Genomic DNA, 22,887 nt, shown 5'->3' with positions numbered 1-22,887 from the left:
ATACACCCTGGACGGAGTACCAACCCATCGCAGGGCACACACACACTTTCATTCACTCACGCAATCACACACTACGGACAATTTTAGTGCTAACCACTAAGCCACCATGCCCACTCCCAACTAACTATTAAAAATGTATTTAATTTCAGTTCAGACAAAATAATAGAAATTACAGTAACAACTGTAAATGTCTAAATATTTATGGACCTGTCTGTATAAAGCTAGTTATGTGAGATATATATATATATATGTATATATATATATATATATATATATATATATATATATATATATATATATATATATATATATATATATATATCTTATTTAGTTATAAGTTTAGTTTAGTTATAACTTATATGTTATTTTTTTATCTCATAGGCTGATGTGTTTATTGAAAAGTACGTTAAACCCTGTACTAGAGTTTGTGTTTTTGTATGTGTGGGTTTCAGCAGTTTCTATCAGCAGTTTCATCACTTTGCATCACCATCTCTGATCATAACCATAATGGTTGTGAGTTTTAATCCCCAGGACTGCCAAACAGATATGATTGTTTGGTCTCTTCAGGAAAACCACTGAAGGTGATTGGCTCTAATCCAGTCAACAACGAACCTTCAAACAAGTCTCTTATTGAGGTCAGCTGAATAGTTTTTCGATAAAAAAAACTGCTGTAAACTCATTGGACTTTATTTACAAAACACATATATACGTTTTTGTGTAAGTTTATATGTAATTGTTTTGTTACTGCATACCTTCTTGAGTTTGAGTAGCAGCTCCTTGTAGAGAAAGGAGGAGAACCGCGAGCACCTGCAGTCGCATCTCGTCCCGTGAACGAGCAGAGAGCGGGAGCGCGCACTCACTCTCTAACTCACTCACTACCACGAGCCCTTCTTCAGCCCTGGTCCTTCCTTCACGTGCCTTTTTTTTCTGGATGGAGAAGCCGGAAAAAAAAAACTGCTGCTCCAAAAGTAAAGTTACAAATCCACCAACGCAGAATAATATCCACAGGTTTTCCTAGTTTGTTTAATTGATTTTATCTCCCACTAACAAATCCGAATCTGATTTAATCCTGCTTTAAAATGCTCCACGCGCGCAGAGACGACCTTTCCGACCATACAGAGAGCGCACGAGCTGCATGGACATGAAAAAATACGTGAAAATACGAACAATTATTTCCTCCTCTCGGAGCCAGTTTGCGAAACGACGTAAAGGTTTTGTGACAGCGACAGTTTGTGGAATTTGGGAGCGGAGACAGACTGAATATGACGCTTAGTAACCACTCCTTCTCTAAACGTCAACAACAGAAAGGCGCTCGCGCTCTAGTTCCAAACAGCATGATACTGATACACTGTCCTAAATACTAGATTCAATTGTAAAAATCAAAATCAAAACAAAACTACACTATATAAACAAATCTTTGTGGACACCTGACCTGAACTCATATGTGAACTCATGCCCCCCCTTGGGATTGCAGTCATTAATTAAGAGCATTAATGAGATCATGCACCAGTGTTCAGTGCACAGACAGCAATCCAAAGCATCCCAAAGGTGTTGTGGGGTTAAAGTCAAGGTTTTGTGCTTGAACATTAAGTTCTTCTACTCCACCATGAGATACAGGATCATTGTCATACTGACTGGAACAAGTGTGTGTCTCTTAGTAACATATATATATATATATATATATATATATATATATATATATATATATATATATATATATATATATTCTAATACTACAGCATACAAATGCATCGTATACAACTGTGTGGTTCCAGCTTTGCAGCAACAGTTTGGAGTGAAAACCAAAGACTTCTAATTAATAGGGTTCTTTAGGCTCATTGATTTTACCATCACAACCGTTAAAGTTTTATGGCCCCTTTCTGTTATCACTTCATTTGCAGTTCCTGTTCATGAATTAATAAAACACATTCGTTCACATTAGTCTTGCTGTCTTTTAAGAGTGTTCTAGACTTGCATGATATGCGCTATGTTATTGTATTCGCCTTGCTTGTGGTTTGACCCTTTAGTTTTATTTGTTGTTTGATAGCTTCTTTTTGAATTCTACCTGTTCACTCTGAAGTACTGACAGCCTATTGTGTATGATCTTTTGTCCTTTTTTTGAATACACTTTTGGATTGTGCTTAACAAAATACGAAGACTTTGCCTAGTTTGTAAACATTAAATTCAGTGGCACACTAATAACATTATGATCCCTGTTCATCCATGTTTCTTGGCTAATAGCCATGGTTAAAATCATCAGATACATGTATCTGCATAATTTCATGCATTACGTTGCTGCCACCTGATTGGCTGATTAGATAACCGAACAAATGTACAGGTGTACAGGTGTTATGGACTGTATACTGTATGCACACATTCATATGATATAAGGCACATATTCACCTGTTGCCTCAATGGAAAACAAATATATATCAACCTGGATAGAATCCAGTTTAACCCATATGTCTCCCTGCTAGCTTATTGCCTGTTCATTGGTTCTGACATTGAACTGAAAAGAAGTTAGAACTGTTTTAGAGTGCTAGATAATTGCTAGTTAATATGTTTAAAAGATTAAAAATGACAACAAAAAAAAAAAAACAGAAGCTGCAAGAATTTACATTATACCCCTCAGGCTGTGAAAGTTTTATTATTGCTTTCCTTTAACTTTGTGTTAATAATTACAAATGTCTGGTTGACCATGAAGAACAAAGGGTTATTAGAAACTGTTTGTGTGTGCACTGAAGAAACGGTAGTGCATAATGTAAATAAGGCTCATAAAAATGGTCTTTTGGTATTGGTAAAGCCCCTGAAAGCATGCATTATTATCATTATTGTGCATACAATGACTTGCATAAAATAGACTGAAATGCTTTCATTGGGTACCAGTATAAAGCCTGCCTATAAACTCTATAGGAATAGGTACGGATGGGGCTGGTTGTAGTGGTAAACAGAAGGGTAACGGTTATCTGCAGCTCGCCTTATAGAGAGTACAGTGAATCGCTGCTTGCTGCAGAGCTTCTGCATGGCTTTCTTGTTCAGTGTGAAGAGCATCATTGTGTTGAAGCCATGTCTAACTGCTAAATCCCCCCATTGATGAATGCATATAGACCCGTCAGTCACAATGGGCACATTGTCACAAACCGAGCTGACTTCTGAACCCTGGATAGAACATGGCTGATACCAACAAACTGACCACTGTACATTTCACAGCATGCAGAGCTGAAAAAAATCACAGGCTGAAATCACATCAAGAGACTAAAAATGAGTCCTAATTATGTTATGTTCTGTTTCCACAAAATTGGGCTCAAATGGCATGTTTTGAGCTTTGAAACCTTATAAACAAAAAGAGAGACAGAGATATGTTCTCAAAAGACATTTGTTTCGGATATGGAATGATCACCGTGGTTCTTTCTTTTGCTTGTCCTTGTTTTTGTTTAGGTGTTTATACTGACATCCTGACAGCTGGGAATAAGATGAGTCCTCCCTCATCTATCCTATATGCACAGTAGCATGTATATATTTCTGTATATAGTCTTTATGCATCTATAATTACGTCTATTGAATCGTGCCCGGTCTGAACATATTCATTTGATTCACGTGAGCGATCACATATTCACTAATAATGTTTTTGATAAACAAATAATCTCTGTTTTTAATCCCTGGATTTTTTTTTTTTAACTGGAGGTTTGGCTTGCTTTGAATACAGGCATCTGCAAAATGAATAAATGATACACCAGCCCTCTGCTGGTGGAATTTCATATTTATACTACACTAATTTATCGCATAAGAAAGACAATCACATTTTGGGATTTAACACCATCGTTTAATCTGATCAGTTACAAAACAAATAAAATCAACAACTGCATTAGTATTCATTTTACAGTAGCTAAATCACCTGCAATACAGGTATAGTCTTAGTCTAGATCACAAACCTTTAACGTTTGGTGCTCAGATACATTAATCCGGGTCCCCTGGTAAATTTGATCATGAAAATGATAGATATAATTTCCCAAATAAATAAAATTGCAATGAAAAGTGAACTCTGACATGTAGAAATCTCATATGTGAAGCAGGGGATCTCCAACAACAGAGCTGAGAACCAATGTGACCCAACATAACACAACCACAGTTACTGCAACACCAAGCGGTACATCAGTTTACTTTTTTTTTTTTTTTTACAGGCAGTTCAAGATACAAAAATAATGCTTTTTTTAGATTACAATTTGGTAACACTTCAGGATAGAAAGAGTAATGGCATGAGAAGAAAAATGTTAGTGACTCGACAGCACAAACTCACCACCATTAATTTATGTAGGTTGTCCGACAGAAAACAAAGAAACGGCACAGATTTTCTGGAAATTAATTTTTGTGTCAGAAATCTCCATAGTCCTGTGCAACAGTTAGGTTCATTTAACATCCACAAGGTCAACAGGTAGTAACATTACAAAACATAGTTCTGTCTTTTTCCTGGCTTTTCTTTTCTGTCTCATCCTGCAGTCCTTATGATCGTTACATGAAAATTGCCATCTGAAAAATATGTAATATTTTTTTTAGTTGAATCCAGTGTACATTACACTGTGCTCAAAACAAATAATTCTCCAATGTTAAAAATGTATTTTTAAACAATGTGACTGACTGGAAAGGTCAGTTTACTGTCTACAGATGATGTATGTTTGAAAGTAAAACCCAGGGAAAGTGTTTAAACAGACACATCCAGCACACCTGATATCGAGATTGGGGTAAAAATAGAGACGTATGTAAACAGTTACTGTTCAAGGCTGGCCTTAAAATCTCAATGGGGAACGTAATTCAGTGAGATTCAGAAAAGGAAATATACTGTCAGGTACACATCTTCTGTTCTTAAACTCACTTCATCACTCAAACTAAAAAATCAAAGCAAACAGAATTTAGCCTGATAAGGTATATCTTAGTTTCTCATAGTACTTGCTATAACTTAGACATTGCAGATGCAGAGACTCACAAACTTTGCTTCAGCTGAAGCTGAAAGCTGAAACCTCAAGTCGTGCACAACTATACTAAAAGGACCTGAAGAAAAGAGTCTGCTGATGAGAAAAAGGAAATACTGCTATCACCAGAGCTGCTTTTCATTTCTATTGAACTGAACAATTTGCAGAGCTTCTCCAGGATTCACTGTGGAACAAGACTGAAATCAATTTGGACATTGTAAATACTCAGATTATTCATGTTAGTAACAAAATCCCTTAACTAAACGAAACGTTATTAATACAAATACCAATCGGTGTAAAATAGAGGAAATAAGAACATGCTGTGCATTACATCGTAAAACAGTGTTCAAGTTGGTCACATGGCTGAGGGCCATGGCTTTGAGGTAACTGTCTTCATGCTCTGTTGTGGAACATGCGATTGCTTTCACTGTTTATTAAGACGTTTTGTGCTCTATTCTCTGAAAATGGCAACTTTCTGTTTTGTATCCGTCTCAAAAATATCTCGTTCGGCTTTACAGACACATATTACAATGAAGACGAAGAAGAAGAAGAAGACGAAGAAGAAGGATGAATTCAAATCTTGGTTACTAATTGCACTTTTAAAAATTTCAAATAGTCCTTTATATTAGAATTGTTTAAAAAAAAAAAGTCCTTAAAACCTTTATATATATATATATCTATCTGTGCACACCCAGAAGAATTAGAATTCATGTTTGGCTTTCACATTCTCAGAGTGGAAATCTTTATACCGTTTTCCTAATAGAGATGAAATATCACGCGTTTGTGGAGGAGCAAGTGTAGACTGAAGTTGTGGAGGTGGAGGCGATAGTGGTTGGTGGGGCTGTCATGGATGTAGAGGAAGGAGTGGAGGGTTGACTAGACGCTGGCATGCTAGGCTGGCCATACTGAAGCGGCTGAAAGGACTGGTTCTGCATGTGGAGGCTCTGCTGTGATGCAGGCAGGATGGAGGGCTGAGTGCAGGCTGGAAGGGCTTGGCCTCCTGTGTTGCTGGCTGATACAGGAGCACTCCTGGGGTTAAGGGAAGTGGTGGGGAACCAGGCTGCAGGTGAAGCCTGAAGAAAATATCAGTATAATATTAATGCTTTAAATACAAGACATGAACAAAAGGAATGTAAACATTGCAGAAAATCCAAAATGACAGCAATCTACAGCAATCACTCTCTGCTGCAATCATCTCGGGAAATAGTTAGTAAAAGGTTTAATAAATATGTTTCTAAGATGCATGATTAGTATTTTTTTTCTTTTGAAGATTATTTCTTTAACAGTCATGACTTTTGACACTTGAAAGATTCCTGGCCATGTAGCTCATAAAGCTCTCCCAGGATCTACACTGGATTGTAGTGTGTTCAAACACAAACATGCTTTCCAAGGTGCTAACGTTAACATCACGGTCATGACACTCATTCGTCATTGTTTAAGTCTTCATTTGCTGTGTTACATATTATAACATGTGATTGCTTCTCCAGTCTGTATTTTTTTTATTCTTCCCTAATACTGACATAACACTGCAAACTCTGAACCCGGCCTGCTAAGCCTAATATTTAAGTAAATATTTTAAATTCAGAACTGAGAAATTGAAATAAAAGAAAAGAGATGCATAACAGATGGTATCTCTACTATGAATAACAATTAGTACATTCTATTATACATTGACATTATTATACATCATATAAATGCAGTTGAGTAGATAGTAGTAGTACCATAGTACCTCTGTGAGCTGGTTCCAGCCACCTAAATCCTGTGCTTGCTGAATTTGTTTGAGCTGATTAAGTGAAAGTTTGGGGTTGGCAGGTCCAATGGCCTCCTTTGTCCAATCATCTACAAGTTTGTGCAGTTTGTCTGTGAAGGTGCTCTCTTTATTGGATAAACCTGAAGGAATGAAGACAGATATATTGTCATTATGGCATTGCTAAGATATTACTAAGCTCTAGCGTTGGCACAGAGAGGCTGAGGCTAACTAAACTGTAAATAAAATTGGTGCACTTTGACAGAATGAAGAACTCTATTGACTATTTTTCTGTAAATTATTAGTTGACAAATAAAAGTGAACAGTTGTGCAACCTCCACTAAACACTGAGCTGAGTAAACTTTTGGTGTTGTGCTGATTTCTGTTGATTTCATACCTGTCTTAGAGGTCAGAGAACCTGTTTTTTCAGGATTGCAGTAAGAGTGTAGTCTGTTTGGCTCTTCACCAGAGTAACTGCTAGATTGTTGGAGAGAACCTGAGAGTGGGTATATTGATACACATTTCAGGTTAATCAGGGCATATACCTCACCTAAAATCTCTAAACAAAAACAAAGAAACCCAAATAGTCTGTATAATCATTGCTTAGGAGTTTCTTCACCTAAGTCCAGAATTCTAAACTTGTGCTGCTCATGAACCATTTACTTTCTAAAGGAGCTGATCAGCACCTTGGTGTGTGACTCCGTTGTTGTCAGTGTGGGAATGTGGACGAGGGCGGAGTTTGGGTTTGGAGGGGCGGGGCCTGCGGGGAGAAATGGCAAGTGATGAAGCGGATGAAGGTGGCTGATAGCAATCTTTTAGACTTCGCAGCTGCCTGTAGAGCTCCTGTAGTTCTTGCTTCTGCTGTGCCTGTAGTGACACTACCTCCTTGATGTGTCTGAGGAAGAGCGAGAAACATTCAAAAAATTTAAATCAAACCAAATCCAACCTGTAATTAAACCAAAAACATGAAACAGGTGCATCAAAAAGTATCAACAGAAGTGAATTCATTTTTATTTCTGTATTCTGCATAATTGAGTTTAAGATTATTCTTGAAAATGACAGCTAGCAGGTACATTTTGGATTCAAATGTACTATACAAGAAATGCCTGCTTTAATTTTTAAATTTCTGCTTTACTTTTCTCTTAGTTTCTGCAGTTCCTTCCTCAGGTCCTCGTCCTCCACCTCACTCTCATCATCACTGCTTCCTGTCGGTGAATGTGTGTGGCTACGAGCTGGATGGTGAAAGCCCACTGGAAATGCCCTTTCTTCCTTTTCGCCGTCTTTCACTTTTGTCTTCTTCCTATCTTTCTCTAGGTCTGGAGAGACAGGCGAGCTGTCGGTGAGCTGCTCCTCTTTCTCCTCTGCCTTCCTGATGGAAAAGCGCCCCACAGTCTTGGGAACATTATTGTTTGGCGTTACCTCAGCTGTGTGAGAAGGGTCCCCAGCCTGGGTGACTGGAATCACCTGGATGGAAAAAGAACAAAAAAGCTGCCACTTACTTTCTGCCGTGTGAAAGACTAAAAATTTCATTTTTGCAGTTCATGGTCTATTAATCCTGGATGAGTCTACTTTTGAGTTGCTTTTGAACAATTTACTTAAGAAAATCCTTTTAAACATATAAAAAAAAACTCATCAAACTCACAAAAGGTCTAAAAATCCAATGAAACTGGTCACTTCATCAAATGGAGTTAGTTTGTGCAGTAACAAGAACAACTCCAGATTTCTGATCGCATAAGTGAGGTATCTTAGTATGGTATATGCTCCTCTATGTAGCCCTCAGAAGCTCTTATTTCAGTGTGACTCCTGTACTGCAAGAAAATTTTATCCTAAAAAGTGATCAACACAATTTGAACCAGACATCCATAATTTAGGGCTTGATCTGCAAGCTTTACTTGGGCACATCTATAGTTAACACAAGGTGGGAACACAGAGTGGGCACAGTCACATGCTGTCTGTAACATTTTGCAAAATACAAAGAATGGTATAATGCAAGAGATTTCAAGAGTCACTGAGACAGTTGCTGAGTTGTTATAGACTTGGCCAACAGTCGACCACTCTAAATCTCTCAGTCCTGTGCATGTAAAATTGAGCCTCATACTTTTGCAAGGCAGGCTTGCCTTTACAGTATCTGAGACCTACATCTCAGTTGGGTTCGAAGGTTGGGGGTATGACAGTTTGGACACAGAGTGGAGATGACACAATAGGGATTGATATCCTACTGTCCGATTTCTAAAAAAAAACATGACAAGCAGAGATTGTGGCCAATTACTCCTTAATGGTGGAGACTAGTTGAAATCTCAGTATGTAGCCTCTTCTGTGACAATAGTTTACACAAATTAGGCTGGTGCATCTCTTGTGAATCAGCATACGTGATAGACAAATACAAAATCTGCAAAATGATGTCTAGTGGTGGGAAACTGAAAAAATTTTATCTGGCCAATAATATGATTTATTGTATTTGGAATGTTTTGCAAAATGTTGTAAACACTGTGTGAACTGAATAACAGAACCTTTAGCTCTTGACCAAGATAAACGGAACCCATGTTTCACAAAACATGTGTGTGTATGTGTTTTGATATTTAAAGTTGGCTCTAAGGGAGCACCCATCTAAGAACAGACAACCTGGGCTGAAGGAATGAAGGCTGACTGACTGAAGTCCTCTTCATCGAAAAATATTCCCTTTGATTCACAGAGAGATTCCGACTCATGCTCTGAAATTTTGTTGTGCCACATAGGCAAACTTGAAGAAGAGTCTTCTTTGGTTCCTTGATGTCAGTTGGCAAAAACTGTAGGCAGCGTGGAGACTAGCAAATAAGGTGGAAGCTAGCTAAGTTGAAGCAGTCAAACCCAGTAATCCTCAAAAAAGCTTCTGAAGGAGGACGCTAAGCATGATCGAGGTAGGTTAGTGACTATTGGTCATGTTGATAGGTCAAAACTGTGGACTGTTTGGTTAAGCCTACAGGGTGGCCATGTCAAGTTAGATCGTTCTGATTAAAGCAAAAAGACGTATTTAAAGGTCATACTGACAGTGCACTGGCCATATACAGTAGTAATGTGCAGGAGCATAAAGGTACTTCATGAATGTCAGCCATGGAGAGTAGGTGTACTGAAATAAGTGCTTACCAGAGAAGCGTATCTTACAGTAAGAGATTTTCATCAAGCTAATTAAAAATGGAAATAATTGGCTTGATGTGATTATTGTGGCTATTAGTTATGTGTAAATTAATGAGGAGAGAGGCGGCACCTGGAAACGTCCTTTGTGCAAACATGGCTTGGTATTTGGGGGAGTCTCTCTATCCTCTTTTGCTCCCTGACTGCTAGAATTCTCATCTGCCCAGAAAAGAAACAGAATATTAATAGAAAAGAATAAGAACTCAGGCAGATGACATAAAATCTGGAAAACAACAGATTCTCTCTCTCTCTCTCTCTCACACACACACACAAACACACACTATGGTGGACCAGGACAAATACATAGAAAACCCAGAAACGACACATATACATACATGTTAATAATTAGTGAATCTGAACAAAAACTTTCAGCATGAGACCTTAAAAAAAAAAAAAAAAAGCTACCATGCACGTCTGAGATAAAATTGCATTGCTCAGGCATGGGCATTTTAACACCTACATCACAGATAGATACAATTGTACCATACTGTACATACAGTACAATGCTAAATGAATATTGTCCTTATACAATGTCATGCTGAGAATATGGTTTGGGAAAATGCTCAAAAAGAATGCAGTATGTTATGAAGATAACATGTTGTAAAAGCAGTATGTATCCCATGTCCTCCCATTCCAGACACACATATGCGCACATACATACTCATAGTAGCTGTAAAAAAGCACTGGATGAAAACTGGATGATGTGTGTCATGTCTATGAACAGTACAGATCCATAGCATGTTGGCTGTGTGTATATACTGCATCATACTCATTTATGCCCCTTAATTACTTACTTGATACAGTATCACAAATACACACATACATATTTTGAACATATACAAGGTCATATATGTTCATATGTTAGCATGTATTCACAACAGAAAATGCTCTAATAATGTGTATCCTGTATTATATTCATATGTGAGTAAGATACACATACAAAAGCCTACCCAGGCAGCAAAGAACAGGACGCTCTGATAATGAATTAAAAACATCGGTGATAAAATACAGGCCTTATAGCATTTAAGGTATAACAGTTTCATCAGCTACAAAGTCATAATGACTCATTTGGAATCACAATTTCTGACTGAATAAAGAAACTAGTGTACATGAGCACACACCAGTGTTACTAATATTTTTTTTAACACTGCTGGTTTCAGATAGGTCCATCAACAAAAAACACTACAGGTGGATTAAAGGTATACTACGAATATATGGGAGCAAAGTTGTCCTCTCAATATAATGTACCAAAATGATGGACCATCGAGTTCCAAACAGGTAGGTAGATAAGTCGAATAAAATGGCCGGTACAATGTATACAGTGTTTCATACCAGTGCCACACAGTGTCTGGGTCACTGCTGTGCTGAGAATGGGCCACCAAACGATATCTGGTCAGCATTGGTTTTCTGATGGAAATGGATGATGAGGACTGACACTTTGTACATATTAATAAAAGCTCTACTGCCTTTTATAGTTAGTAAACCTGATCAAATGACCACTGACTCTAAAGTATACCTAATATCTGGCCTGAGTGCAAATGTGTATATATGTTGTTTTACTTTAACTGAAATTTTTTTTACACAATTTAAGGCAACAGAAAGTTTTGCAACTTACGTTTATGCATATAAACCCTATAGCTTAAAGAGAGCTACAATGTATAACACAGATTGCATGAGATATTAGACTTTCACATGTCTGTATGAAGAAGCCTATTCCTGCCTGTAAGGCTCATCACACAGTAATTTTCAGGTATATATATCGTCGCCTCAGCAGTCACTTTTAAGAAAATAAGATGGGACATATATATTATTCATGTCCATCACAGATATAGCTAAATGGACAGAATAATGCCACTGCAAAGAGGAAAAGTAAGCCTCAGGTGGGGTCATACCACCCAGGTTGGGTCTAATGGAACATTACATTCAGTCATTTTAGCTGCAGGATGTAATGGCAAGGAAAAAAGAATTATCAGTCTTGTACTAAAATTAAAATTGTGGAGAGGGTACTCTGGATTGGCAATGGAGACATGGATTTGGAGATACTGGACCTATCCTCTTAACACTGAATTCACATAATGCAATAAGAGTCAGGTGCCCTCAAAGGGAGGTTCCCTTTACCAGACCTCTGAGAAAGGAGAAATAAGTGAGCACTTGGCTGGCTTGCTCCTAAGGGACAAATGACAGATGGATTGTCGGTGGCTCCATCTGCTGGCTTCTCAACCTTTGCCAAGACACTTTTTGACTTATTGCTTGTCTAAGGATGTGCTACAAGTTGTTTGAAAGTGGACCAACTAAACTGGCAAAATATACATGTGCTGGCTACTAAGTAGAGCAAAAGAAATGTGTTCCCTCTATTGTCAGGAAGTCAGGAGTTCGTCAGGTTGTATCATGACGAATTCCTGACTTCCCTCTATTGTCAGGAAGTCAGGAGTCCGTCGTGATACAACCTGACACTAGCTTGTCAGTTTATCGCACAAGAAAGTGGCAAGCTGGAAGAGGGACATATAGCTGATGTGATTCCTTTAGTCACCACATGTCTTACAGTCATGTCTTAAACCAGACACGTGAAGGTATAGTATTTCATAGGATCCGTGTTATCTGAAATTGAAATACTGAAAGTGAACCACACAAATATAAATATTTCAATGTAATTAATTACTCTATTGAATAGATTAAATAATGCTTAGCTACATAGTGAACATGAGTGAACTTTAGTCTTTAACTATTAACTTAAATACAACTTTCACAAATAATTTTACTTACTGGAAACATTTTACTTGTACTTGCTCTGATCAACAAGTGTGCTTTGACATAGGGCAAGCTTGGTACCTGTGATCTGCGTAGCCTAACTGTGCAGGCAAGTGAGGGGCAGGATGAGGTGGGCTGAACTTGGATTTACTGCAACAGAAAAACTAGACTAGATGCTCACATTTAACTCTGGCTCCATCTGGCTCTTCTCCCACTCCCTACATACCCTTCTTTGCCTACACTCCACTGTTCTTACCCCTGGGTAACCCATGCAAACAAATGAAAAGAAGCTACAACATAATTTTAATATACACAAACTTCAAAATAAGGAAATTTTAAAAAGCCAAACTTCATTCAAAAATATGAGTTAGGTCCTAAAGGCTGGGGAACCACTATCCTGTACATATCCAGATTCTACTCCTAATTCATAATCCACTTCATTACAGACTTTAAATTAGCTGAGAAGCCAAATTAGTTGACAGCAATTTTGCACAAGGCAGTGGCTTCACAGGCAGAAAATCTTTCAGATCATTTTTTTCTATGTAGTGGTAATTAAAATAATTTAGTGATATCAGTGCGATCAGAAACAGCAACAATCACAGCACATACTAGACAATTATTAGGATTAATAATTATTCATTAATTTATTAAACAATCCCTATCTAGCAATGTAAGGAATCAGAATCAGATACTATATAATCTACACATTCATTTAACGTTGTAGCCCAACCACACCCCTCACTCGCTCTCACTTGCACTCTGTACAGACGCTACCTTGCTGGACTCTGGGCTTCTTGAACAAGCTGGTGGAGTGGCGCAGTTTGCACGCCCAGCTTTTGAATTTGCGAGTCCAGGATTTCTTGCTAACAGGATTTCTGATACTAGGACAAGTCAGGTTTAGGCCAAAATATCCACCTCCTGCATTGTGCTGCTGCTGCTGCTGTCCGGCTGCTGGTACAATGGACTGCTGGGAGAAGGAAGGCTGGAGGACCTCTACGGCTGCACTGTCAGAGAGGGAGGGGATAACCTGTGCATACAGGATTGGGGTGGATGAAGTAGAGATTGTGATATCAGAAATACAATGTTGAATTTACATGCATGTAATATAGTATGAGTGTTTACATATGCCACTATATGTCACTTTGTTCACTCTTTTTGGTTTGCTAGTTCTCAGTACGATGAACTAGCTTAACAAAAAAAGCAACACACTGGAAAAAATAAAAAGAAGCACAGCTGATGAGCTCTTAAAACAGTTAACAGCAGTAAAGGTAGCAGTAAAGTTATGGTTTTGCTATAGAAGTGTCAAGTGCATTAGTTTCATAATATAATAAGGCTCAACTGTTAAAAAATGTCAATAATTTGCATTAACAAACTCATAAATCCATTGATTTTTTTGTTTAAATATTGGGGGAAATATTAGACAACTGACATTGTAAAAATGATAGAATACTAATATACTCAGTATCAGTATTCTTAATAATATGTTTGGCGCCTTCTAAATTTAATTACATGAGAATGGGTGGGGTTAAAGTATGCAGTCAGCCATTAGAGGGCACCAGAGACATGACACTTTTGCTACACCTGATATTGCATCCACCCATATATAGTCATCAACAAATTTGCATAGCAACAGTGATAAGTGTATACTAAGAATCTTTTTGTATTAAATTCAATAAAAATACTAGCAAAAATCTGGGAATTTTATGTTTATTTTCAGCTATAGGTCGACAAAGGTTGGCAACCAAACCCAGGCCATGTTTTTTTGTTTTTTATTCAAAACCAGACTCAACTTACAAGGACTGCAGATTCACTGGGGGGAGATCTATGTCCAGGCATTGTCTCCTGTGGAGGGGAAAGGAGGGAGCAGAGTGGAGAAGTGGAGCAGAAGGATGAGGCAGGTTGGTGCTCCACAGCAGTGGAGTTGGCTGGAACACTCTGGGCAATGCAATCTTCTCTTGTTCTCTCCCTTTCTCTGTCTGATGAGGTGGAGGAAGAACGAGAGGTAGTGGAGGAGGTGGTGCAGGAGGAGGAATGTGGAGACGTGTCTGAAGAGCAGATAGGAGGAAGTGGGAAGGTGGAGGGTGGCAATGATTGAGACTCGGATGACTCCTCTCCCTTGGCTGACACAGCAGCTGTAGCTGAGGAGGAGGCCAGATCAGGAGAGTGGGTGCAGATAGTAGTCCCACTGCCACTGTGCTCCTGATAGAGCAGATTCCTTAGCTTCTCATCCAGTGTCTTTATACGGTTATCAACAAACTCAATTTTAGGGGGGCCCTCACTGTCTGACTCAGCTACTGAAGAAGGCTGGGCAGGAGAAGGGGAGAGCACGTGAGCCAGAGCAGGCAAAGCTGTCTCAGAGAGTGAGAGCGGGGGTAAAGTGGCATCAGACAATGGTTGCAAAGGAGCACTCATGCTTAATGTGTCATCTATGGCAGTGACCTTTCCTGTAGATAGCTCTGATTCCAATTGCTGCTTCTGCACATGCAGGGATAAAGGCTGGGGCACCTGCTCTAGCTTAGGCTGAAGTTGTATTTCCTCAAGAGGGACCTGACATGAGATCAAAGAATGAGCCTGTGCCCTATGCATTAATGGTTCTTGTGTTTCTAATTTTGGCTGAGAATGTATAGCCAGTACAGTAGGATGCAGCATTGTTTCCTGCTGCACATACTGCTGGAGTGGAACTTCCTGTTGCTGCACTACACCATGCAGCTGCACCTGTTCAAGACTGGCATGTGACTGTAACTGGATACTCTGCTGGCCTAGTGGTTCCAGTGTAAGTTCTGACTGTCTAGGTTGATGTGAGACTTGCTGTAGAGTTGACTGTTGCACTGGATGGAAATGAGATGCTAAATGCTCAGATTTACAGGGCTGAGTTGTTTGCTCTGCAACCAAAGCCTGTTTGTCATGGGCTGTGTACTGGGACACTGCTGCCGTTGGCATAGTTTGTAGCAATTGTTGTTGCTGTTGCAGAAGCTGCTGCTGCATCTGAGATTGATCAGTGTTGCCCTTTGTACGCTGTATTGAATAAGCTTCTGTGAGTGGTTGAGATTGCAGGCCTTGCTGGAGTATCTCAGGTTTCTGCATTGATGGTGCTTGTGGTAACTGCTGCACTTGATTCAAACTGCCAGAGAGTGGCATTGGATCTTCAGGCATGTTTTGTACTATAGCAGCAGCATCTTCTAAACCTAAACCAAAACTGAAATCCCTGCTCATATCCTTGTTAGATACAATGGAATTGACAAGATCAGCCGCAGGAAATGCTTTAACATGAAAAGAAGAGATTTGGTTGGGAACTGCGGCTTGAATACTGGTTGCAGACCCTTTCCCCAAACCTGGCTGGGTGGTAGGTGCTATGTCTTGAGTGACTGCATCTCCTGTGGACATATTAATTGTTGGTGGAATAGAGATAGTGGAGTCCATGGCAGTCGTACCAGGAACAGAGATAGCAGAAGCAGAGGATTGGACAGACACAGTTGATGGTGGAACATAGGACAATGGAACTATGGAACATGAAGAAAAATGTACTCCAGACATAGTGTCTGTCTGCTTTGGATCTGCATGGTCTGAAGCTATAGCAAATGAGGAGAAAATGTTAAACATTAAGGTAATTAATATTAAAAACTCAAAGCCAATTAAAAAATGAATATTGCTAGCACTAAAGTACCTTGCTCAGTCTGGTCCTGGCTCTCCCCTGTTGGTGAAGGGGTGGAAGCTTCATGGGTGGACTGGGTGTCACGATGACGAATGGTCTGGTTTATGAAAAATCGCCAGCGACCCACAGGAGAAGACTGAGGGGCAGAATCTACTGATCGAAGAAAATGACAAATGGAAACAGCAAAAACAATGCAGCAACATTATCAAACTAACAGATTTCTGATTTATAGCCCGTCACTAAGTCCCAAGGAGGTACCAGCTATTTTAGTTTTTCCCCTTAAAAAGATTTAATAACTAATATATTTGTATTCAATAACAAGAATTCAACTAAACAAGAAATTATGTAGAGGGGGATGTTAATCCAATAATTAATGTAGGTTAGAAAGTATAATGATCACCTTAAATTGAAGAATGCTACTCAGTAAACTCACCTGTTGAACTTGATGGTGTGCTTACATGTAGCTGTTCCACGGATCCAGTCTGAGAGAGAGAGAGAGAGAGAGAGAGAGAGAGAGAGAGAGAGAGAGAGAGAGAGAGAGAGAGTGTGAGAGTGAGAGAGAGAGTGAGAGAGAGAGAGAGAGAGTGTGAGCGTGAGAGTGAGAGAGAGTGAGAGTGAGAGAGAGAGAGAGAGAGAGAGAGAGAGAGTGTGAAATCCTATTATAGAACTAAACAAAACTAATGTAAAGTAACAGCCCGGGAATGGAGTAGGGGGCTGGGGGTATGTATTGATTACACTCTTAATAAACAGCAGCCAGACCTTTGACTGAGTGCTAAGAATCTCCTGGGCTTTCTTCACTATAGCCCTCAAGTCTTCTACAAATCTTTCTTTCTCTGATTCAAGAACAAAGTCCTCTTCCACCTAAAAAAAGATCACAACCATTGTAATTAGTGAAGCATTTTTTCACACCAATTTGGTCACCTGGCAATTTGTTGTAGGTGACCAATTTGTCCCTTATAATACGTGATACTCTGTGCGGCAACTATTAACCAGTGACAGACATGCTCCCTCAAACAGGCACAGCATCAAAGGGAAGCATCAGAAGAATGTGCTGTTTACCATCTTCTGCATACATGAGCTCAGCAAATCACTTTGATTGTTGCTGTGACTGACAGGGGAGAAATTTTTGCAATCTATCCCAGCCAGCGAACCCAGCCAAATTTGCTCCCTTGGCTCCTAAACCACAGATGGTTGTCACATTATTGTTCAAATCCCAATGATGCCTTAGTTATTCAAGGCTGTGAGCCAAGAACGCAAAATTGCCCGATGGGAAGTATATCATACATCTGTACTTTTATGTTATTTAAGGGCAGCAATAATATCCATTGTTAAAAACAATATAAAAATAAAACAGAATTTAATACATTTTTTTTCTTTAACAAGCAATGAGATAAAAATATCTTTAACATTTCTAACCATGTAATCTGCTATATCTTCAGGTGCATCTTCCTCAATATCAAACTTGAATGTGACCATCTTGTTACTGTGAGTTTCAAGCTGGCACTCCACCATGTTGTCTCCGGTGTTTGACACCTATAAATGCATTAAAAGTCTTACTTTTTTACTTGAATACATTTCATCTGCTGTAGTTGTACTATTATTACTGCGTTCTTGGGATAAAACATAAAAAACACTGTTAACTGTAGTAATGTTTACCTGTAGCATGCTTAGCTGAAAATGAGCGGTTCTCTCAGGCCGTTGGTAGGAAGACCTGCCCGGATTCTTTACTTTCTCCAGCTTTCCATTAACCAAGGCTAACTGAGATTCCTCTCTACTGAATAGAGCAGAGCCAGGAACAAAACATGATAAACAAACCAAAACGTAATATGGTTCATTTAACAGATATCAAAAAGAAAACGTCCTATCCCATGAGTTTAAAAGGAAGGAAGGTAAGTGTCTGGAACATACCCTACTAAAGAATGTTGGTTGGCAGATTGGATTGGGCTCCCCTATTCATTTAGTTGAGAGACAAACAAACATACATACAGAAAAAACAAATACCAACAGAAAAAAAGACAATCAGCTAAACATGAAATTACTTAAAAAAAAAAAAAAAAATTAAAAAAAAGGTTAAATCAAAAAAGTGTACATGTTTGTATACACAAAGCTTTGAGAAATAGCAAGCTTGATTTTGTAATTATATGCTTGATTTTCTGGGTGTTAAGTATTTAGATTTAAAAAAAAAAAAAAGCATAGGGTACACAGTCCATAGAGGGAATTATTGTATTCTTCAAGAATGTCCTGAAATACAAAAGAAAGAAATAATAAAATATAAAAAAAAATAAAGTTATACTGACAAGGGTGTGCATTTGTACCTGTGCAATGCCCGACAATGTAGGGTCACAGTCTGCCAGCGAGTTTGGGGGAAGGGCAGTGCCATTAGAACCAAAGAGCTGTGAAGCACTGATAGGAGGAAGGGGAGTCGGAACTAAATCTGTTAGCCCAGTCTGGCTTAGCTGTGCCTCAGCTGTCACTGGTACTTCTGAAGCAGTGGGAGCAAGCTGGGAGCCTGATAAGTTGGTAGTGTTGAGGGAGATATGTGATGGACTAGAGGGTATCTGGAGGGATTGCAGGGAAACTTGGGAGTTCAGTGGTTGCACAGATGTGCCTGCAGTCTCAGCGAATATGTCCGTGTGTGAGTGAGCCTGTGATTGAACATGTGCCTGTATGTGGGTATACGTCTGTGATTGACTGCATGTCTGGCTGTGAGTATGAGCAAGCAAGACCGATTGTGGCTGGTGTTGTGGTGAAGGTGGTAGGGCTGCTACAACTTGACTGTAAAGGTCAGCAGACCGAATTTGTGTCTGACAAGGTTGGATTGGGAAGTCGTGTGATGGAACCACAGGGTGCAAAGCAGATGATAAAAGAGATGGCTGTTGATTAAGATCTAGTGCCACAGAAGTTTGGTGGGATGAAGTTTGCGGAATAGATGACAAAATCTGTGCCTGAACCTGCAGCTGTACTGGCTGCTGCTGCCCTTGCTGTGCTTGCTGTTCATACTGTTGCAGGACGTCAGGTTGCATAAGGGGCATGGGCTGCATGACAGGCTGAATGGTGATGCCACCTGGCTGTTGCTGTCCCTGCAAAGTAGGCTGTGTCTGTGCTTGAAATTGATTTTGAGCCTGGCCTGTCTGTTGTAAGTATTGCTGTGTGGTATTTACTGTAGCAGGAACTACAGCACCTGAGCACACTGCAGCGGTATTCTGCACTGATACTGGAGACAGTACCATTTGCTGATACTGCTGTTGTTGTTTTGTACCCTGTGTAAAGTCAATCTGCACTGGCTGAATGCTGTGTTGACCAAGTTGTGGGGCTTGAAGATACTGCATTGTGAGCAAGGCAGAAGGCGTCTGAACTTGAGACTGAATTTGCTTCGATATCTGAGTTGATAGTGGTGTTGCTGGAACCTGACAAAGGACAGGATTCATGGTTTGATGAGGCATGACTTGTCCTTGTATGAGCATTTGAGCCTGTGCCTCATTTGGGACATATGTCTGGGCCTGTACTTGAGACTGTGCTGAATCCTGCATCTGTTGTGGAGCTGGGAAGGCTTGAGGACTCTTTAACTGGATGGAGTTAGGCTGTGCTAGGGATGGAACTATCGATTGTGGTGCTGAGAGACTTTGGGTCTGTAAAGGAATACCACTGAACTTTGTGGTATCACCTTCTTTTTGTGGTATTGGCCCTTGAATTTGAGGTGCTGACAGAGGTGGTGCATGCTGGTCAATGTGTACAGGGGTTTGTAAATGACTTGAAATTTGGGACTTAACCATTTGAGACGCTGACTGAGTAACAACTGTTACCTGTGACTCTACAAAAGAAATTCCATCTTGCTGCCCAGAGAGAACAGTTTGTTGTTGAACAAATTCTTGTTGGTGTTGCTCTATTTTGTGTTGAGTAATACTATTGTGAGACTGAAGGGGCTGTCGACATAAGACTTGCTGCTGCTGCTCATGCTGAAGTAAAACCTGCTGCTGATGTTGAACGGTTTGAAGACCTACAGTTTGTTGTTGCCCACTGTGTTTCTGCTCAGGGGCTACTTGTTGGTTTAACTGTTGTTTTTGCTGTAAAAACAAAGCTTGTTGAAGATCTAGCTGATCCTGCTGTTGCTTTAGTAGATTCTGCTGTTGCTGTTGAACAATATTAAGTGTATTAACCTGCTGTTGTCCACTGTGATGTTGTCCAAGTGCTACTTGTTGGTTTGATTGTTGTTGCTGTTGTAAAAACAAAGCTTGCTGTTGAAGGTGCTGCTGATCCTGCTGTTGCTTGAGTAAAGCCTGCTGCTGAGCAGTATCAAGAGTAACAGCTTGCTGTTGTCCACTGTGACTTTGCCCAATGGCTACTTGTTGGATAGACTGTTGTAACAACAAAGTTTGCTGTTGAAGCTGCTGATCTTGCTGTTGACCAAGCATACCCTGCTGCTGCTGAACAGACTCAAGATAAACAGTTTTTTGTTGTCCACCACTGTGATGTTGCCCAAGGGGTACTTGTTGGTTTAACTGTTTTTGCTGTTGTAAAAGTGCAGCATGCTGCTGATGCTGCTTCTGTTCCTGATGTTGTTCAATTAAAGCATGCTGCTGCTGTTGAACAGTCTCAAGAGTAACAGCTTGCTGGCCCAACCGTATCTCTTGTAAAAGTACCGCTTGTTGCTGAAGCTGTTCCTTTTCATGGTGTTGCTTGTGTAGTGCCTGCTGTGGCTCTGTATGTTGTTGGTGTTGCTGCAGAAGAGCCTGCTGTTGCATCTGCAGTTCTCTATGTTGCACTAACATCTGCTGCCTTTGGTCAATCTGTGACTGAAAAGCTTGTTGCTCTGACTGCTGCTGCATTTGTGATTGTGTTTGTTGAGTTTGTGAAATGTGTCGCAGTACAGACTGCTGTTGTTGTTCAAACTGTTGCTGCTGTAATAAACCTTGTTGATGATCCATTTGGTGCTGCTTTTGCAAAAGCAATTGATTTAGCTCTAACTGCTGTTGCTGTTGTAGGAGCTGCACTTGTTGCTGTTGCTGCTGTAAAAAAATTTGCTTTTGCTGTTGTTCTAGCTGTTTTTGCAATAAAGATTCTTGTTCTATTTGTTGTGGTTGCTGCTCTGTTTGTTGTGGTATTAGCATGTTCTTTTGTAAATGTGGCTGACTTTGGTGTACTAAAGTCTGTTGTTGGTGCAAAATAATTTGTTGTTGTAGTAACAGAGCTTCTTGTTGCTCCAAGTGCTGTTGCAATAGTGCCTGTTGCTGCTGCTGCTCCCCTCCTGCCTGTTGTAAAATAGCCTGCTGCTGTTGTACTTGCTGCAGCAACTGTGAATTCTGTTCCATCTGCTGTATCAGTGCAGAATTTTGCTGTTGTTTTTGAATTTGTATTTCTTGCTGCTCAATCTGTTGTTGTGAATAGATTTTGTGTTGTTTCTGCTGTTCCAGTTGCTGTATACCATGAACTATTTGTTGCTCTGCAAGTGGTAACTGCTGAGGAGTTGATTGCATCATGGCTGACTTTTGGAGTTCAGCCTGACTTGGCACATAAGTCTGTTGATGGTGTTGTTGCAAAAACAACGGTAGTTCCTGCTGTTGTTCCACTGAGAGCTGCTGGATTGATGTTTTCTGTTGGACTTGCTGTTGAATTAAAGATTGCTGTGGTTTAGGTACTCCTACAGCTTGCTGTGCAAATACCTGTTGTTGTGGCTCTATCTGCTGAGAGTGCAACAAACTCTGCTGTTGTTGCTGCGGTATATACTGCTGCTGTTTTACACTTAACTGCTCCTGTAACACTAAAGGTATATTCTCTATCTGCTGGGGAGGCATTCCAGCAGAAGAAGAAGGCTGTTGTATTAAAATGCCCTGCTTTTGAGTTTGCTCCATCTGTTGCAATGCAACTACCTGTTGTTGTGACTGTTGTTGTTTTAGCAGTGTAGTCTGCAGATCTAACGTCTGCTGTTGTGGCTGAACTGCAGATTGTTTTGGCAAATTTTCATTCTGTGGCAGAGGTGCAACATTATGCTGGCTCTGATTGATTTGTGGAATTAGGGTGCTAAAAGATGATCCTGTGGGCTCTGCCGAAAGAATGCTAATGGAGGTCTGGGGTGAAATAGGGGTTAAATATGACTGTGTCTGTATAAGTGAAGAATGAGAAGTAACTGCCTCTCCTGGCTGGGGAAGTGCTGTTTGTGTCATGTCTGTGGGATTTGGGGCCAGTGACTGCAGGCATTTTTTGAGTATGGCAATCAATGCACAGCATGTAGAAAAGAAAGAATTAAAGGGAGGAAAAAAAGCAAGAATAAGGATTAGTATGGATCATTAATCATTCAAGGGTAAGAGGACAATGTGGAACTGAAGGTTCAGTGCATGCTATCAACTTCTACATTCTTCTTATTCTATGTGAACTTCTGTTATATTTTAACCAACAATACCTGTGATACCACTACAGATTTTATGAAAGTAGTGATTTTTGTACATGATTCTTTAGAGACCTTTAAATTATTATTACTGTTTTGTAAAAATTAGTTAAGTTATAAATATTAATGTACAATCTACTAAATATATAGGAAACACAAAATGTTCTGAACTTGTGGCGTTAAATCTTGATGATTTGAGTGATTTACAATTCTGGCTTCA

General features: G+C 39.6%; 2 protein-coding genes across 9 annotated transcripts in view; both read right to left on the bottom strand.

Annotated features, from left to right (window-relative positions):
• The window catches only part of erbb3b (erb-b2 receptor tyrosine kinase 3b), a 30,147-nt gene extending 28,906 nt beyond the window's left edge, over positions 1 to 1,241 (bottom strand). Inside the window, exon 1 of the mRNA XM_060893374.1 lies at positions 753 to 1,241. Within this exon, the coding sequence (XP_060749357.1) occupies positions 753 to 819 (67 nt within the window). The 5' untranslated portion in view covers positions 820 to 1,241. The remainder of the gene's footprint in view (positions 1 to 752) is intronic.
• A 2,560-nt stretch (positions 1,242 to 3,801) lies between these two features.
• Positions 3,802 to 22,887, bottom strand: part of si:dkey-151g10.3 (serine/threonine-protein kinase WNK3) — a 45,577-nt gene continuing 26,491 nt past the window's right edge. The window contains exons 10-25 of one of the 8 annotated variants that reach the window (XM_060894957.1): positions 18,601 to 22,470; positions 18,194 to 18,234; positions 17,942 to 18,059; positions 17,702 to 17,818; positions 17,045 to 17,146; positions 16,719 to 16,767; positions 16,298 to 16,438; positions 14,428 to 16,202; positions 13,408 to 13,660; positions 9,959 to 10,044; positions 7,850 to 8,178; positions 7,401 to 7,609; positions 7,112 to 7,210; positions 6,697 to 6,857; positions 5,717 to 6,040; positions 3,802 to 4,527 (exon numbers count right to left, since the gene is read on the bottom strand). In XM_060894957.1, the coding sequence (XP_060750940.1) occupies positions 5,741 to 6,040; positions 6,697 to 6,857; positions 7,112 to 7,210; positions 7,401 to 7,609; positions 7,850 to 8,178; positions 9,959 to 10,044; positions 13,408 to 13,660; positions 14,428 to 16,202; positions 16,298 to 16,438; positions 16,719 to 16,767; positions 17,045 to 17,146; positions 17,702 to 17,818; positions 17,942 to 18,059; positions 18,194 to 18,234; positions 18,601 to 22,470 (7,650 nt within the window). In that variant the 3' untranslated portion in view covers positions 3,802 to 4,527; positions 5,717 to 5,740. Of the gene's footprint in view, positions 6,041 to 6,696; positions 6,858 to 7,111; positions 7,211 to 7,333; positions 7,610 to 7,849; positions 8,179 to 9,958; positions 10,045 to 13,407; positions 13,661 to 14,427; positions 16,203 to 16,297; positions 16,439 to 16,718; positions 16,768 to 17,044; positions 17,147 to 17,701; positions 17,819 to 17,941; positions 18,060 to 18,193; positions 18,235 to 18,600; positions 22,471 to 22,887 lie in introns of those variants that run through there. The other 7 variants (XM_060894955.1, XM_060894960.1, XM_060894959.1 and 4 more) reach the window with 7 other exon arrangements.

This window comes from Tachysurus vachellii, chromosome 19 (genome assembly GCF_030014155.1).
Source record: "Tachysurus vachellii isolate PV-2020 chromosome 19, HZAU_Pvac_v1, whole genome shotgun sequence".
In the NCBI taxonomy this organism is placed as follows: domain Eukaryota; kingdom Metazoa; phylum Chordata; class Actinopteri; order Siluriformes; family Bagridae; genus Tachysurus; species Tachysurus vachellii.
Note: the sequence above shows the minus strand (reverse complement) of the source record. Positions and strands in the feature narration are given on the sequence as shown.